At 47.6% G+C, this 17,080-nt stretch overlaps 1 protein-coding gene across 4 annotated transcripts in view; it reads right to left on the reverse strand.

Annotated features, from left to right (window-relative positions):
* Nucleotides 1-17,080, reverse strand: part of ttc39a (tetratricopeptide repeat domain 39A) — a 42,076-nt gene that overhangs the window by 3,453 nt on the left and 21,543 nt on the right. For all 4 annotated transcript variants that reach the window (XM_076277997.1, XM_076277999.1, XM_076278000.1 and 1 more), the window contains 14 exons: nucleotides 12,549-12,680; nucleotides 10,414-10,457; nucleotides 10,039-10,106; nucleotides 7,384-7,448; nucleotides 7,005-7,104; nucleotides 5,524-5,589; nucleotides 4,904-5,012; nucleotides 3,721-3,788; nucleotides 3,515-3,574; nucleotides 2,774-2,935; nucleotides 1,804-1,895; nucleotides 1,486-1,606; nucleotides 1,068-1,179; nucleotides 64-178 (listed from right to left, as the gene is read on the reverse strand). In XM_076277997.1, coding sequence (XP_076134112.1) covers nucleotides 64-178; nucleotides 1,068-1,179; nucleotides 1,486-1,606; nucleotides 1,804-1,895; nucleotides 2,774-2,935; nucleotides 3,515-3,574; nucleotides 3,721-3,788; nucleotides 4,904-5,012; nucleotides 5,524-5,589; nucleotides 7,005-7,104; nucleotides 7,384-7,448; nucleotides 10,039-10,106; nucleotides 10,414-10,457; nucleotides 12,549-12,680 — 1,314 coding nt within the window. The remainder of the gene's footprint in view (nucleotides 1-63; nucleotides 179-1,067; nucleotides 1,180-1,485; nucleotides 1,607-1,803; nucleotides 1,896-2,773; nucleotides 2,936-3,514; nucleotides 3,575-3,720; nucleotides 3,789-4,903; nucleotides 5,013-5,523; nucleotides 5,590-7,004; nucleotides 7,105-7,383; nucleotides 7,449-10,038; nucleotides 10,107-10,413; nucleotides 10,458-12,548; nucleotides 12,681-17,080) is intronic.

Consider the following 17,080-nt stretch of genomic DNA (forward strand, 5'->3'; position numbering starts at 1 on the left):
GGGCCTTGTTAGTGGTCAGCGGACGCCTTTTCTCTCATTCTCGGAGGTTCTGAGAACACTCACTTGCAGAGGACAAGGGTGAAGTAGTGCTCCGCCTCCTCCTGGTGGCCCAGGTGCTTCAGGCACAGTCCCTTCAGAAGGCTGATCACACACTGGTCATCTATGGTGAAGTCCGTCCCTGAAGGACACAAGTTCATAAAGCTCAGTCAGGCCTTGTGGACCAGCTGCTACTCACATGTAGTGTAGCGTATAGCTATTCCAGAGACAGCAGCAGGACTTAACTACCGCTTAAAAAATAAAAAAAGGGTTGAAATAACAGTGTTCTTATTTTTCAAAGAAACAATACACTGGCAATATTTAGCAACATTTGGATCTAGTTGCTTGATGCCTTTCTGCAATGTACTATGCAAAGTCTCACCATGAACTTAGTTATTAAACTGTTAAGAAACGCTAACTCCATATGAGAAGTTTAAATAGACAAAGACGTTTCAGCCTATAAGGCCTTCATCAGATTTTGCCTCATAGGCCGAAACGTCTGTCTATTAAAACCTCTCATTTGGAGCCAGAGTGTGCGGTACTTTGCCAGCACCTCACAAAAGAAGGTGTGCATTACATTTACATTTCTAAGCACTGCTTATGGGTCATTTAATTGTTAAGAAACGCTTCTTATGGGTAATTTACAATAACTGTTTTAGAAACACCGCTTAGGAACAATTTAACTGTTAAGAGACACTGCTTATGGGTAATTTAACTGTTAAAGGAGAATTCATGGATCTCTGTTTCTTGAAGTCACCGAGTACTGTCGGTGCGGAAAAAAAGAAAAAAAAAGAAAAAACAATCTGTTCTACCTAGCTCGAGTTGCTGCAGCCAACAGCTAGAGCTGTCAGGCAGGCAGCTATAGTGTTAAGACTCCCATGTTCATGCCTGCAGACTGTAGCTACCTGGCAGTTCTAGCTGTCTCCTTTAAGAAACACTGCTTTTGGGTAATTTAACTTTTAAGGAACACTGCTTATGGGAAACATATCTGTTAAGAGACGCAGGTTATAGTCATAGCACTATAGTCTTACTGGGGTGCATCTCCAGCTTCTGCTGCTCCTCGTCCAGGGTCTTGAGCATCCCCTCAGTCAGGTCCTTGTGCTTGCCAATCACAGTGTAGCCGTTCCAGATGTACATCATCTCCTGCACCGTAACAACACCGATGGGGTTGCAATTTAAAGTGTGCACGCTGCTGTTCAAATGTGATCAAAGGCATATCGAAAACCTGCACTCACTTAAGCCAATGGAAGCCTAACCAAATTGAATGACATAACATTTGGGCAGATTTCTGAAGAAAGATGTTTTAACTCGCAATTATGTTGAAGCTAAAACAACATTTTTCACATATCAGCTCTCCCAATCTTATTACACTGAAGCCTATAGCACCTTCTGTATGTAACACACACACACACACATATATATTGTTTGTTTGTTTAGACTAACACTGACCAGAGGAGGAGCTGGCAGAGGAACAGATCTTTCAGCATTGTATCGTCTCGCTTTCCGGATGGCAAACTTCTCAGTAGGCAAAGACTTCCCAGCAATCTTCTGTTTAAGTCCATGCACTTGCCTGTAACAGCAGTTGACGATAAGCCACCAAATATATCTTCTACATATCTCTTAGATGTTTCCTCTACAGATTTAGAGTGAGCATTTAAACAGTGTTCTTTCACAGACAACCTCCTGGACAATCAAAGACTGCGGGTGTGTTTCTGTAAGCGCATGACAAGCACTGAGGTCAACAGTAGGGTGATGACAAGGCCAAACCTGAAGAGGTCGATCTCGCTCTCGCCAAACGTCTGCCGGTCCTCTGGGGTCAGCATGCTGAGGTAGGCAGCCTTCATGTAGGCGTACGTCGCCTGGAAGACAAAACGCAACGCCGCTCAACACTCTGTTGAGCCTTATCCTTTCCTCACTTTTGCACTGGCGTCGGCTTTTTGGATGCCACTTCTGAGACTACTAAAGGCTAACGCCCACTGGCGGCGTCTGATGTGTGTCAAGTGACGCCAAAGTTTAGAACTTTATTATTTTTAATGACGCGAAGCCCTCTGGCACCATCAGACACACGTCAATGCCAAAGTGTAGAAAATTGTTCTCTTGATCGCCAAATGTCGCCACCAGTGGGTGTTGGCCTTGACCTTTTTCACAGCAGCCATTTTGACATGAAATAGTAAGGCAAGCACAGGTGTTACTAATTACAATAATGAAGTCTCTGTTCAATATAAGAGAGAACCTTAATTAATATCATTAGTGTTAATATCATTAACTCTTAGGCCTTTGTCAAAAATGGCTGCTGTGAAAAAGGTCCATAGTGCTTCTGCTGGAGTTGGCCCTTTTTATTCCGCTCCCTGGTGAGTGTGCTATGCACCTTGACTGCTGTGTCCTTGATTTGTCTTGCATGTCCTAAATAAAGGTTTATTATCAGACAACAACTTCTTGAAAAAGGCCCAGTCAGCTTGCCTTCAACCTTGCCTAGCCATAAGATGGTCTTACCAGCAAGTTTGCTTCCAAATGCTATTTATTCTTATGTTCAGTTTTGCTTTCAAAAAGACGTGTCCTTACCAACAGCCTCTATTTTGAACGGCCAGGTGGCACTGCCAATAACTCACTTTCTACAAGTGCCAGTTTCTCATTGGTACTTAAAAATGCCCTCTAAAACATCCCGGCCGATTTAACTGTAACTTATCCATCTTTATCCTGCCCTGCCCTGCCCTGCCCTGCTGGCGTCCTTCCTTACCTTGGACCATGCGTTCTCCTTGCTGAGCAGGTCTGCGTAGAAGTAGGCCATCTTCCAGTGCCTCTTGTAGGTGAAGCACCACATCAGCTCCCAGTAGCACATGTGGTGGAACTGCTTCCAGTGCTGCTGTGCCTCACAGCACTCCTCGAAACGCTTGATAGCCTGGGGAGATCACATCGCACAGCCAGACGCACACACACACACACACGTACGCATGCACAAATTATATATACACATACACACACACACACACACACACACACACACACACACACACACACACACACACACACACACACACACACACACACACACACACACACACACAGAGAAGTACAAGGTTGGTAGAGGTCAATAGTATTAGGAGGAAAGTTAGCTACTACTTAAGCTACCATCCCATTGTAACCAGTAATACCAGTGCTCTGGCCTGGAGAAATAAACATAGAGGCCCACTGAATATTGTGTGGTGTCATTAAATGAGGCATGGTTTCAGATAAGATCAGATGAGGTCTTCTTTGCACATGGTGCAGAATATGTCAGATCTTCTGAAAGAACCAGTGACTAATGTCTAGTGGAGTAGTGTCTAGTCAAAACACACAGTTTTTCTCCCCCTCTCCCTTCTCTTATACTGTAGTGTCAGCACTGTTCAGTCTGTCTGGGTGTTCTGACTAGGTGTTCTGGCTGGGTGATATGATGTATGAGTCACACACCACACACACAGGTTCCATCATTAGAACTCACAGCATCCAAGTTTCCTTTGATTTCCTCTATTCGACCAGCGAAGAACAAAAAGATGGAGCCCTGCACAGAACAAAAAATAAACAAAACAAAGACATTAGACATCTATGGCCACTAGCGCTGACTAGCTCAGTGATAAGAGGAGTGTGTGTGTGTGTGTGTGTGTGTGTGTGTGTGTGTGTGTACGCAGTAGGCTTGTCTGGACTTGCCTTGGGATACTGCTTGAGATACGGCTGCAGCAGCTTCTCCGCGTCCTCCACGTCCCCCTCCCCCGTCCCTGCATCAGTGACACAGCAGGAGGGTCAGTGAGACTCACTGCACAACTCACAACCCAAATCTGTCATCGGATTCTGCCTCTGCCCCACACACCCCCACCTGACCTCGCACACTCCTGTGATCACTCGAGATACGACACAGCACCGAGGATGTTTCAGATGAGACAGACATCATAGGAAAACTACAGGGAGGATGCTTAAGATGCGACAGACATCATAGGAAAACTACAGGGAGGATGCTTAAGATGCGACAGATATCATAGGAAAAAGATACACTAGCCTAGTTAAAGATACGATAGCCTCTCTTGATAGAACTCACAGTACTGAACTACTACAAACAAACCTGTGTAAATGATACAATGACCTATAGTCACCAATGTGTTGACAACAAATATGTGTCAGTCTAGTAGTGTAAAGAGGAAAGACAACTTGATGACCATACCAAAGGGCTGTGAGCATGTCAGGTATAGACCTGCAGCGAGGGCAAATGCCATAACTGCCCACCTATTGACCAAGGTTGATACATTGATATTGCAAAATGTCTTCAGCTATCAGGTGAATACGCAGGGATGTGCTATACATGGTAGTGCATTTCTTCTCCTCCTTAAGGCCCAATGTGATTCTGGGGACACTGCAGTTCATACATAGGCGTGGTAGTTTGCATAGAATACAGTCAGGCGGTTTATACACAATGCGGCTGATACACTGGAAATGATCGTATGCAAATAGCCCATATCCCTCCCTCCTCTTCTGCTAACTATGTTGCACCACACCAGTGAGACTCTAGTGCCAGATGAGCCAGGAGTCCTTTTATGCAAGTCTCTCCACTCGTCAACGTCGGCACTGATGTGCCTGGCAAGTGACAGCGCACTACTGTCTGCGCCGGTGTGTGCACCCCTTTAGAGGAGGAGCAGGTGGTAGGTGGTTGGTATTAGAGGAGGGGCTGGTGGTAGGTGGTTGGTATTAGAGGAAGGCTGTTGGTATTAGAGGAGGAGCAGGTGGTAGGTGGTTGGTATTAGAGGAGGGGCTGGTGGTAGGTGGTTGGTATTAGAGGAAGGCTGTTGGTATTAGAGGAGGGGCTGGTGGTAGGTGGTCGGTGTTGGTGAAGCGTGCTCACCCAGGATGAAGCTCATGAAGGTGTGGTAGCAGAGCAGGAGCATGTTGCACAGGAAGGATCTGAAGGTGTGTTCCACTGCACCCTCCTGAAGCTGATGGAGACCAAACTCCTGCGCACACACACACACACACACACACACACACACACACACACACACACACACACACACACACACACACACACACACACACACACACACACACACACACACACACACACACACACACACACACACACACACACACACACAGGTCAGATAAGGGGCCTCTGAGAGAAAATCTGAACAGCTAAGATGTAGTGACACACATGGGACGGACACACACACAGAGGAACGCATGCACACACACACACACACACACACAGATGAACGCAAGCATGCACACACACATACACAAACGGATGTATGCACACACACACACACACACACACACTGATGAACGCTTGCATGCACACACACATACACAAACGCGCACACGCACACCTGATTAGAACACCTCCCTTAAGATACCTACAGTATGCAAATACGTCTGAAGTGTAAATGCAGGTGCTGAGTAGAGGTAACACACACACACACGCATGCACACAGGTTTATGAGTAATCCCATCAGTAAGAAAGTTCACCTTGTTGCCAGAAAAGCCCACAAACTCCAGGAGTCGGAGAGTCCTAGTGGGCAGCAGGGACAACATCTGAAAGCAGAAGGCAGAGAGTATGAGTACCTACATAGCTAAACATGCAGTATATAGAGTACCTACACAGCTAACCATGCAGTATATAGAGTACCTACACAGCTAAACATGCAGTATATAGAGTACCTACACAGCTAACCATGCAGTATATAGAGTACCTACACAGCTAACCATGCAGTATATAGAGTACCTACACAGCTAAACATGCAGTATATAGAGTACCTACACAGCTAACCATGCAGTATATAGAGTACCTACACAGCTAACCATGCAGTATATAGAGTACCTACACAGCTAAACATGCAGTATATAGAGTACCTACACAGCTAACCATACAGTATATATGTCTATCACTACATAATCACTATTAGCATCACTACCCATGCCACATCACTACAAACACCACATGCTATGATTTAGGGATGTAACGATTACCGGTATAATGGTAAACCGCGATAAAAATGTTGACGATAATATAATAATAAATGTGCACTGTATCATGTAGCCACTCTGCGTCTTTTTATGTTCGCGTCCACATTAAATTTCACTCACGTTATCAGGAGAATACAGTAGCCTAAAGTTTTATTTTGAACGCTTACTTTGGTCTCACTCATTGCATCCAAATAACAGAAATAGCAAATCCAAGTTATGGTAGGGTAAGTTAAGCTATAAGCACATAGCCAATTAAACATGAAGAAAGAAGTGAACGGGACACTTTTTGAAACTATTTCAGCTTGTGTAGGCCTATCAGTGCTTTCTGAACATATTGAACACACTTTTAGAAATACCGTGATAATACCGAAAACCGTGATCATTTTCGTCACTATAACCGTGAGGTTAAATTTTCATACCGTTACATCCCTACTATGATTACATATACAGCACAAAATGACTTTCTAAAATGGATAGGTCCGGTCCTTAATTATGATTGGCTGAATTGTGTTCGATGCCATTGTAAAACCCAGCCCAACCCTTCACGTTGACCACATTTCATTCCATATTACTGTGCTACCACAAATTGATACAAAAGTTAGAGGTGCTGCAACTCGATGTTGCTTTAGCAACCATTCTAATAGAGGAAATCTATTGATTGGCAGAAGAATGATTATTTAGGAATAAATCGTTACATTTCTTGTTACCATGCATTTATTTGATGAAATCTTGTCAGGTGTGTTGTAACCATTTTAGAAAAGCGATAAGCCACTCGAGTCCGTAGGTTCCACTGATTGGCCTATTGCTTAAATACATTATAACCAGCACACTATCAGCACATGTTCAATAGCACACTCTCACTAAATCCACAACACGACATCACTACCCATAAAGAATATAGACTCTCATACATCCACAACACCACATCACTACCCATAAGGAATATCACATTAGAAACACAAAGTGGGATTAAAGGTGCTCACTAGGTTGAAGGCTCCCACTCCAAGCTTGACCCCTCCTTCAAAGTGGCCATGGTTGTCCCCTTGGGCAAAACCAGAGGACTGGAGGATTGTGTGAAGTTCCCTGCAGCATGCACGCACACACGCGAACGCGCACACACACACACACAAGCAAATGCACAAACACACACACACGCGCACAGACACACACACAAAGATTAAAATATCACAATATCCAAACAGTGTTAAGCCCCATATACGTATGTATGCTCACATCATGGGAAAAAAAAAAAAAAGTGAAAGTACAGATGGCATCACCTTCCAAGACATAAAACATCACACACACAAACACACCTTGCGTCACCATTGTAGGAGAACAACATAAAAACTCTGTAAGACTTACTTGTATATCTGGTAGCTGTTTCTCACTTTGATGCCTCCTTTGATGAAGCTGATCATGTTTTCATCCTAAAGTGATTGACAAAATACAACACGTGATTAGAAGATAAAAGGAGAATCAGGCTAAAACAGTGTTATGAGGGGAGGCTGCATTCTACACCAGGGCCGGCTCTAGGCAGGTGCTAGGGGGGGCTAAGCCTACCCAAGCATTGTGTCTTGCCCACCCGAACAGTTGTGCTTTTGCACAGTGTGCAGCCTCAAACCCAGCTTGGATGTAGATGAGTTGGCTTTGATTGTAATGGTAGCTAGCTGGTACATAGCTGTGCAGTAGGCCTATGTAAGTGTATTCATTAACCTCCCTCCTGATGCCTTAAAGAAGCACTATGCAACAATTTTAGCAAAAATGACCTTAATTATGCAGGTTGAGAGTCGTTCTGATGGTTCTACAACACTTTCTGGGTCGTTTGGTGGGTGCTTCGTCTCCCCCTATCGCTTCTCCGCGGAAAAAACGAACATGCAACTTTCTGTTCCCGGTCCGAAGAAAACCACGCCTCGAAAATGTAGTCAGATTGTAGTTTCGAAGAAGACTGCAAAACGGACGCCGACTTGGCTTTGTTGCTGCTGAAATTGTAAGTAGCCTACCCTTGGGTGAACTTTGTTTTTGTAATGTGGTTTGATAGTCTCTTGAACAATGTGTTTGTTCGACCGTTTTATTGTGAGCCCTGTATGTGTTTAGCTTGGTTTCTTGATGGCTAGCTCGCTAGCTAGTGGGGGTTTAGCATAGCAGTCACTTGCTACCGAAGCTGCAGGGGGAGCTGTGTCGTGAAAAATGCGAGCCCAAATCCAGCGAAAACCCAGAAACAGCGAAGGAATAACCAGACCTGCATAGTTCTTCTTTAAAGGAAAACTCTGGCCATTTTTTTACATAGATCTCTGTTTCTCGAAGTCACTGAGTATTGTCGGTACGAGACAAAACCCAGAAAACAATTGCTGTCCAAGTTGCTGCAGCCAACAGCTAGAGGAGCCAGGCAGCTACCGTGCTACCCTCTAGGCATGATTTTAAAGATGTCCCCAGAGTAGCACTGTAGCTGCCTGGCAGCTCTAGCTGTTGACAGCGATGGGCAAAAATACATCAAAATGTATTTTAAAATAAAATATCAATACCCCCTGTGTATCAAAATAAACTACAAAATACATTAGACACCATGTATCAAAATTAAATACTGTATTTTTGTATTTTGAAAGTACTAAAAATACTAATAGCACTTTGCAAACCTTCCATATCTGTCTATTTAATCTATTCCTTCATCAGTAGACTGATTCTGTTGATCAAATGGACAGTGTTTGAGAGCAACCAATTTTCTCTGCCTACGAGACATGCCATACAAGACATGGCATCTACAAACAGTCAACAGATCACCTATGCTGACCTGCCTGTTACATCTCATAGCCTAAACACTTGAGATGCACTCAAAAAGTCACAACTGAACTTGTCAAGTAATACAAAGTGGAGACAAGTCTCTGACATTGGCAATGCATGCCCAGATTGAGCAATGTTGCCAGGCAACCACATAACCGGTTCCATGTGTTCCGATTGGATGATTACATTTCTCAAGAAACTGATCATTATGCGGATGGTATTAGAGGGAGTGTATTGTGTGGGTGAGCAACCTACAAATTATTCATCTTGCACTGGATCATCTTCAATGAATCTCAATATTTTGATCACAACAAGTCTGGGCAAATTAGCACCAATTATATTTGCTGCCAGGGCTAGTCTAGCAACTCTCCGTTGGCTTGTGAGCTCGAAAAAATAAACTTCTATCAGGCCAATCAAATCGTGTATAGAGTCGTTAGGCGGGCTTAAAATAATGATTGATGGCAGAGTTGCAACGGTTTGGCTTTAATTCCCTGCTACTTAAAAACAAATAAGATGGATGTTGCTGTTGGCGAACAGTGTGACACGAGTTAAGCTTTTATTAAGTTGGCAAAAGTTTGAACTAGCCAACCAGCTCCGCTGGTGGGAAACGCATGGGACTCATAGCGCTGTCCTATTGCATGCAGAGGGAATTTGAAAGACAACCAATTATCCCGCCCCTCGGACTGAGCACTGCGAACGGTGAGTGCCCAGACCCTACATTTTAATGTGGGTCTGGCTCGTCAGGCTACCTGTAAAGAATTTTGATACAAAATACGAAGCCATTTTCTTCAACAAAATAAAATACAAATGACAAAATACTATTTTGTATTTGAAATACTTATTTTGAATACATGTATCAGAAATACTGCCCATCCCTGGCTGTTGGCTGCAGCAACTCAAGCTAAGTAGTACCGATTTGTTGTGTTTGTGTTATGTGTTTGTCAATTTTGATCAATTTTGACCGCTTTGATATGTTGCCCACCCAAAATTTCTACCAGCCCTCCCAAATGTAGTAGGCTAGAACTGGCCCTGCTCTACACACATTGCATGTGCTGCTTTTGTATGTGATGAACAGTGAACGTATGCCATATGCTGTATTTTTACAGTCTGTGTGATTTATGTGAATACCTTTATGTCCAAAGCTAAATTCTGTCGGGGATGTGTAAAGTTAATGCCGCTGTAAGGCATGTTTTATTAGGCCAGTAAAATCTGGGGAGAAGAGAGAAATGTAGGGCCAACCTGTAGGAAGGTGAGGGCTGCCCTCTGCAGGAGACATTCGGCATAGCACACTTCAGCATGAAGCTCCTCTGCAAGGGGAAGAAAAGCACAGTTACAGGAGCCTCCCAAAGACCTCAGCTATTGCAGCCAGACATTCAACTTTCAGAAGCAGGTATGACAAAGACATGAACTATTGCCATATAAAAAAGTAAAAACTGTGAACATACTGAATAAGATCCCCACTTCCCTATCCAATATTAAATGGCTACCATCTCTGACCAAGGGCATGGGTATTCAGATTCACAATAGAAGTTATATGACAGACCCAAGAAGTTGCCATTAGGTGACAGGCTCATAGACGAAACACACGGATACAAACATCTGAAGATTACCAACCCTCTGTGAAGTTTTTGCTGTTGAAGGAAGACTTCTTCCTAAACCTGAGGAAAGAGGACACAAAGCAGCACTCATATTTTTTGAAACAAAATATTCCCTTTGGACAAACATTTTAGCTGAAAGGGAAAGAATCCCAGCTTTAGTGTGGTGTAAGGAGAGGAGACCGTAAACAGAGAACATCCCCCGTCTCCTTTTGTCCTCCAACCAACACTTTACAGTCCGGGCCAACATGAATAATTCAGATTGAACCTCTTTTATCAAATTTACAGACAGAGAAAAACTGCTGAGTCATGAAACATGTGGAGGAGCTTCAGAATGAGGGTGGGGGTTGGAAGAGAAATGATGACGTCACATGCATAAATCTGTATGTGTTGTAAAGGTGTGTGAGTGTGTACAAGTGTCAGTACATGTTGTATAGGAGTGTGTGTGTGTGTGTGTGTGTGTGTATGTGTCTGTGTGCATAAATCTGTATGTGTTGTAAAGGTGTGTGAGTGTGTACAAGTGTCAGTACATGTTGTATAGGAGTGTGTGTGTGTGTGTGTGTGTGTGTATGTGTCTGTGTGCATAAGTCTGTATGTGTTGTAAAGGTGTGTGAGTGTGTACAAGTGTCAGTACATGTTGTATATATATGTGTGGTTGTGTGTGTGTGTGTGTGTGTGTGTGTGTGTGTCACATTGCCAGTGGTCATAGTCATGCTCACTAATTGAATTGGTCACATGTTCTCTGCAAATTGACGTAAAGAGTGCACCCTAGTGAACTGGTGACCCTGCGCACGAACACACACACACACAAACACACACACACACGCACACACACGCACACACAAACACACGCACACACGCACACACACACGCACGCACACACACACGCACACACACACACACACACACACACACACACACACACACACACACACACACACACACACACACACACACACACACACACACACATCATTATGTCTGTAAGAGAACGGTGTGTGGGAACGACAGTCGGTGGCTGTTCAAGATTGCAATGTGCATAAGCCTGTACAGAGATCATGGCTAAATGACTGAGTCTGTCCTTCTGTAAAGGTAAAAGCCCAGCAATGTTTCTGACAGAAGCCAGTAACAACCCACCTACATAACACAGCACTTACATTATCATTAACCCATGACTATTATAGTCAACAAAAACATTATCATTAACCCATGACTATTATAGTCAACAGGAACATTATCATTAACCCATGACTATTATAGTCAACAGAAACTAAAACTAAAAGTGAACAAAATAAACCGAGATTGGTCTCATGCCTCTTAAGCTACTCTGTGTGGGTTGACAAGCGGCAGCAACAGACAATGGGATTCGACTGCCTCAGAGCTGAGGTGACGTGGCAGTGTATCAGGTTGTGTGTATGTATGTGTGTGTGTGTGCGTGTGTGCAGGAATGTGCATGTGTGTGTTTGTGTATTTGTACGTGATAGTGTTCCTGTGTCTACTGTATGTGTGTGTGGGGGAGAGGTGTGACTGTGTGTGGGTGTGAGTAGTGAGTGTGTGTGTGTGTGTGTGTGTGTGTGTGTGTGACCAGAGGGGGTGTGGTGTCCCATGCATTGAGAGGGACACACTGTACATTTTCACAGTCTAACACCAGCTCGGAGAGCTGCGGAATCCTCTGAAATTCCCCTGGCAGGCGAGAGCTCCCAGTGACGGCGTGCTCAGATCGCTGAGGCAACTACGTCACTGCACAAGACCTGCAGCGCACGCCAGACCATGGAGACACAGACACGTGAACACACACGAACACACACACACACACACACACACACACACACACACACACACACACACACACACACACACACACACACACGGAACATGGTTTCCACTCCACATATTCCATCCTGTTCCATTTCTAACATGACAATGAATGTATTTCCTGATGCCTCCTAAATCACAACCCTTCTAATCCCTACCAGTGTTGGTCAGGGGTTTCCATCTGCTATGACTGACCACAGGTACCGCGCGCCACACAGAAAATACTTTTTCTGCCTCTTTTTCTTTTTAACAGTTCCAGTGTGGAGTCTGTGTCATCTCTTCATCTCTTATAATAAGCCCATAGAGAGAAGAAGTCCAAGAGCTGAACGAGCCCCTTACCTCTGACACACGGCTTGGGCATCTTTCATGGTGTTGCCTGCCGTCATGATGTCCTCAGGGTTAAAGGTCATCATGGCCTGCATCTCCAGTATGGTGGCGTAGGTGAGGGCATGGTACATGCTGTCCTTGATCCTGTAGGGGGCAGAGCAGGGGTGGGGGACGTTACATGCGGTCTTTCACTCTAAGTGTGTGTGAGAGAGACACAGGGGGGGTGGGGTTCAACACATGTGCTATCAGCTGATTTTGGCCCTGTGTCTGTAAGAGATTAAGGGAGACGACACGTTATATGTGGTGTAACGTTAGGCTTTATTTTGTTTCGTCCTGTTCTATTTCGTTTCTCCTGACCGCCAGAGGCGGTGCTTTCAGCACATGGATATTCATCACACGAACGTGCAGGTCGAGTATTAGTAACAACAAAGTCACCTGTGACCTGGGTGACGTCATCGATGTGCGCCAGCACAAAAGAGAGGTCGACCCAGGAAGTGACCTCTTGAATCTTCTCGCGATTGACGCAGGATTGCAGTTGTTGGACTAACACGCTGAAGTTTCGCTACCCACAGAGGTTGGAGCTGTGACCAGCTGGTTCACCCTCCTAGAGACTACGTTAGTCTACATTATAATTCTTCAAAACGGAAGCCATTCGTTGATACCTTGCTTCGCGCTGAGTGGCCTCGCTCGGGGAGCGTTGAGTTCTGCGAGGCGGTGTTTCTCGCCGCGGACTCGCGGGCGGAGGTTTTCAATGGCTAGCTCTCCGGTTCAATTAAGGTAAGTTATACGTTTATTACGACTTGTTGGTGATTTGTTTCGCTGCAGTCAACGGGTGTCGCCGACGGTGTTTCTCGCCGTAGACATTGTTTTCTTTTCTCAGTTGCCTGTTACAGGCGAGTCGTGGCAAAGTGCGCCATTTAAATTAAGTTGTGTGTATATATGTTTGGCAGCGTGATATTCGCTCCGGTAAGGGGACAAAGCCAACATAATTTATAGATTGTTTAAGTTAAACATCTTGCAGAGATTGTTATTGTTTACAGCTGTCAGAGCCAGGGTGCACTCGCCGGTGGCTACAGCTTTATCTTTGATCAGCCTGGTGTTGTCCCGCCTAGCTACATAGGGCACTTTACTGGACATGCACTCGTCCTGTGCCGGTTGTCGGGCCCCCCTCGAGCCAGAGGATGGCCACACGGTATGCCCCTCTTGCCTGGGGGTTGAACACCTGAGGCAAGGGCTGACTGAGGAGGCATGCATGAATTGCATTTGCCTCAGTGTGGCAGCGCGGTCAGCTAGGCTAGCCCAGGTGGATCAGCAGCCCGGTACTTCCCATGGCAGTGGGGGGCAAGAGGTGGCGCCAGCCATGAGACCTGGCAAGCGCCAACACGGGGCTTCACACACAGCCTCTAGAGGTAAGAAGCAGAAGGCCGACTTAGCTTCTAAGGTGGAGAAGATGGCTGAGGAGTTTGAGCAGATCAAGACTCTGCTCACCGCCTTACGACCACCGGTGTTGAGTGCGCAGGGCAGCAGTGTTCTCGCTGAAACCCCTTTAGCCTGGCAGGATGAGCTATCTCCGCCGTCATTGTCACCGGCGGTCAGGGCCCAGGGCCAGGACGAGCTTTCTATCAGGGCTTCAGAGAGCTTAGAGTTGGGTGAACCTGAGCCGCACGAATCTGCCTCTCGTGACTCTCAGACCAGCTCCCACGCCGCCAGTCAGAGTACAGGGGCAGTGTCAGAGGCTGGTCAACCTTCGATTCAGCCAGCTTTGAAGGCAGCGTTAGACCGTTTGGGGCTGGATGCGGCGCCAGCTGCCGTGCCTAGGCAGAATGCCTTTTTTAGGGACTCCACGCATCCCTCCACATTGGCGGTGCCGCCCTCGGCCCCGTATATTGAAGAGCTGCAGAGGTGCTGGGCAGACCCTAGACGGCTTTCCCATCTCCCCAGGGACTGCAGGGCGCTAGCGACCATGCAGGGCGCACACGCCTATGGTCTGCAGAGCATGCCGAACATAGAGCCATCAATGGCAGCCCTGGTTCTGTCTCCCAATGAGGCTCTTAGGCCTGATGCCCGTTGCCCCCGGGCACAGTGCCGTGTCACGGATGACTTGATTGTCAGGAGCTATGACACGGCAGCACGTATGGGACGCATTGGTAATTCGATGTCCCACCTGATGCTGGCCCTCGCCCAGACGTCACAGGGGGCGGACGAGACATCGTCTCAGGAGCTGAGTGACGCGTCACTCCAGGCCCTCGCCTACATGACCAGAGAACTTGGTAGGCTAATGGCATATTTAACCCTCGCCCGCCACCAAATATGGCTGGCCCAGTCTCCGCTAGCAGAGCCTGACAGAAGGGTACTTCGCTCTCTACCTGTCCTCCCTGGGGAGTTGTTTGGTCAGGCCGCACAGCAGGCCCTTGATAGGAGTGTACAGGTAGTACAGGCAAGACAGCAGTTTGCCAGTCTCCGTCGGGTGAGCCAGCCCAGGCACAGGCCTCCAACCTCAAGGGGGCCGGCGCCAGCGCTTGCACCATGGCCAGCTGCCCGCCAGGAGCCACAGTGGATGTATGACTTTCGTCGCTCCACCACCTCCCGCACTCGCGGCCCTTCACAGGACACCAGAGCCGATGCACGTCGCCCCTCTAGAGACCAGAGGGGGCGGGCAGACGGTGACAGCTTCACACCGGCGGTCGGCAGTTTTTCCAGCCAGCAGCTCGAACGCTGGAAGACATTAACATCAGACCCCTGGGTGCTGGCAACCCTGTCAGGGGGCTACAGCATCCAATTTCGACGCCGACCGCCAAGCTTCAGAGGGGTCAAGACCACCATCGTGAGCAACCCAGGGAAGGCCCTAGCCCTGAGACAGGAGATCAACGCTCTCTTAGAAAAGGGGGCCATTACGCCAGTCGACAGGCAGACACAAGAAGGTGGGTTTTACTCAACGTATTTCATTATTCCCAAGAAGGACGGCGGTCTCCGCCTGATTCTAGACCTGAGACCTCTCAATGCCCACCTCAAGGTCCTGAAATTCCGTATGCTGCGCACTGTGGAAGTTCTCCAGAGCATTCAGGGGGGCGACTGGTTCACAACCATCGACCTGAAGGATGCATACTTTCATGTGCCGATTGCACCACATCACAGGCAGTTCCTTCGGTTTGCCTTCGAGGGACGGGCGTACCAGTTCTGCGTCCTACCTTTTGGCATTGCGCTGGCGCCTCGTGTGTTCACCAGGTGTATAGCAGCGGCGTTGGGTCCATTGCAGGCACAGGGAATACGTATTCTGCCCTACCTCGACGATTGGCTGACCTGCTCCCAGTCAGAGGCCCAGGCCCACATAGATGCCGCTGCAGTGGTCGCGCATATCTCAGCGCTAGGGCTCAGGGTCAACCACCAGAAGAGCTCTTTGGTGCCCAGTCAGGAGACCGTGTTCTTAGGCATAGAGTTAGATTCACGGACAATGAGGGCAACCCCCTCCCAGAGGAGGGTTCGCAATATCCGCCAGCTGATTGGCCGCTTCAGAGAGGGCAGGTCACTGACTCTGAGAACATTCCAACAGTTGGTTGGCATGCTCACTGCTGCCTCATCCCTGGTCCCACTGGGCCTTTTATCGCTTCGGCCACTTCAAAGGTGGCTGAACAACCTCCACCTTCATCCGGCGCAGCATGGGCACAGGCTAGTGAAGGTCACGCCCAGCTGCAGACGGCTCCTCTGCCCATGGAGGAGGAGGGGGTACCTGACACAGGGGGTTCCCTTAGGCTCTATCCCTTCCCGGAGGGAGGTCATCGCCACGGATGCTTCCCAGGAAGGGTGGGGTGCAGTCTGGCAGTGCCGTACAGTCAGAGGCCGATGGAGTCCACTGCAGCGGCAGCTGCACATAAATGTGCTAGAACTACAGGCGGTGTTGCTCGGCCTAAAACACTTCCTCCCAGACGTGGCTGGCAGACACGTACTGGTGAGGACAGACAATACAACAGTTGTGTACTACGTCAACCATCAGGGAGGCACCAGGTCTCTGCAGTGCTTGGGAGTAGCCCAGCAGCTCTTGCTGTGGGCCCATCAACACCTTTTGAGTCTGCGGGCTATGTATCTGCCAGGCACTGCCAACAGAGCCGCAGATCTCTTGTCCCGTCAGAACCCCGACCCAGGGGAATGGAGGCTCCACCCTGCGGTAATACAGACCATCTGGGAGTGTTATGGCAGGGCGGAGGTGGACCTCTTCGCCTGTCAGGAGTCGACACACTGCCCCCTCTGGTTCAGCCTCTCCGGCCCGAGTCCCTTGGGCCAGGACGCACTAGCACATGCATGGCCGAGACAACGGCTGTATGCATTCCCCCCTCTGCCGTTGATCCTGCCCACCCTGCACAGGATTACAGTGGAACACCACGAGCTGCTCCTGATCGCCCCTCGGTGGCCAGGGAGAGTTTGGTTTCCCAAGTTGCTGCAGCTGCTCGACGGAGAACCCTGGGGTCTTCCAGTGAGGAAGGACCTGCTGTCACAGCTGGGTGGTCAGATCTGGCACCCGGATCCAGCTCGGCTGCAACTCTGGGTTT

Source organism: Alosa pseudoharengus, unplaced genomic scaffold (assembly GCF_046254945.1).
Source record: "Alosa pseudoharengus isolate Yale_2024_CS ecotype anadromous, Long Island Sound unplaced genomic scaffold, YU_APseudo_1.1 YU_APseudo_1.1_scf_11, whole genome shotgun sequence".
NCBI lineage: Eukaryota > Metazoa > Chordata > Actinopteri > Clupeiformes > Clupeidae > Alosa > Alosa pseudoharengus.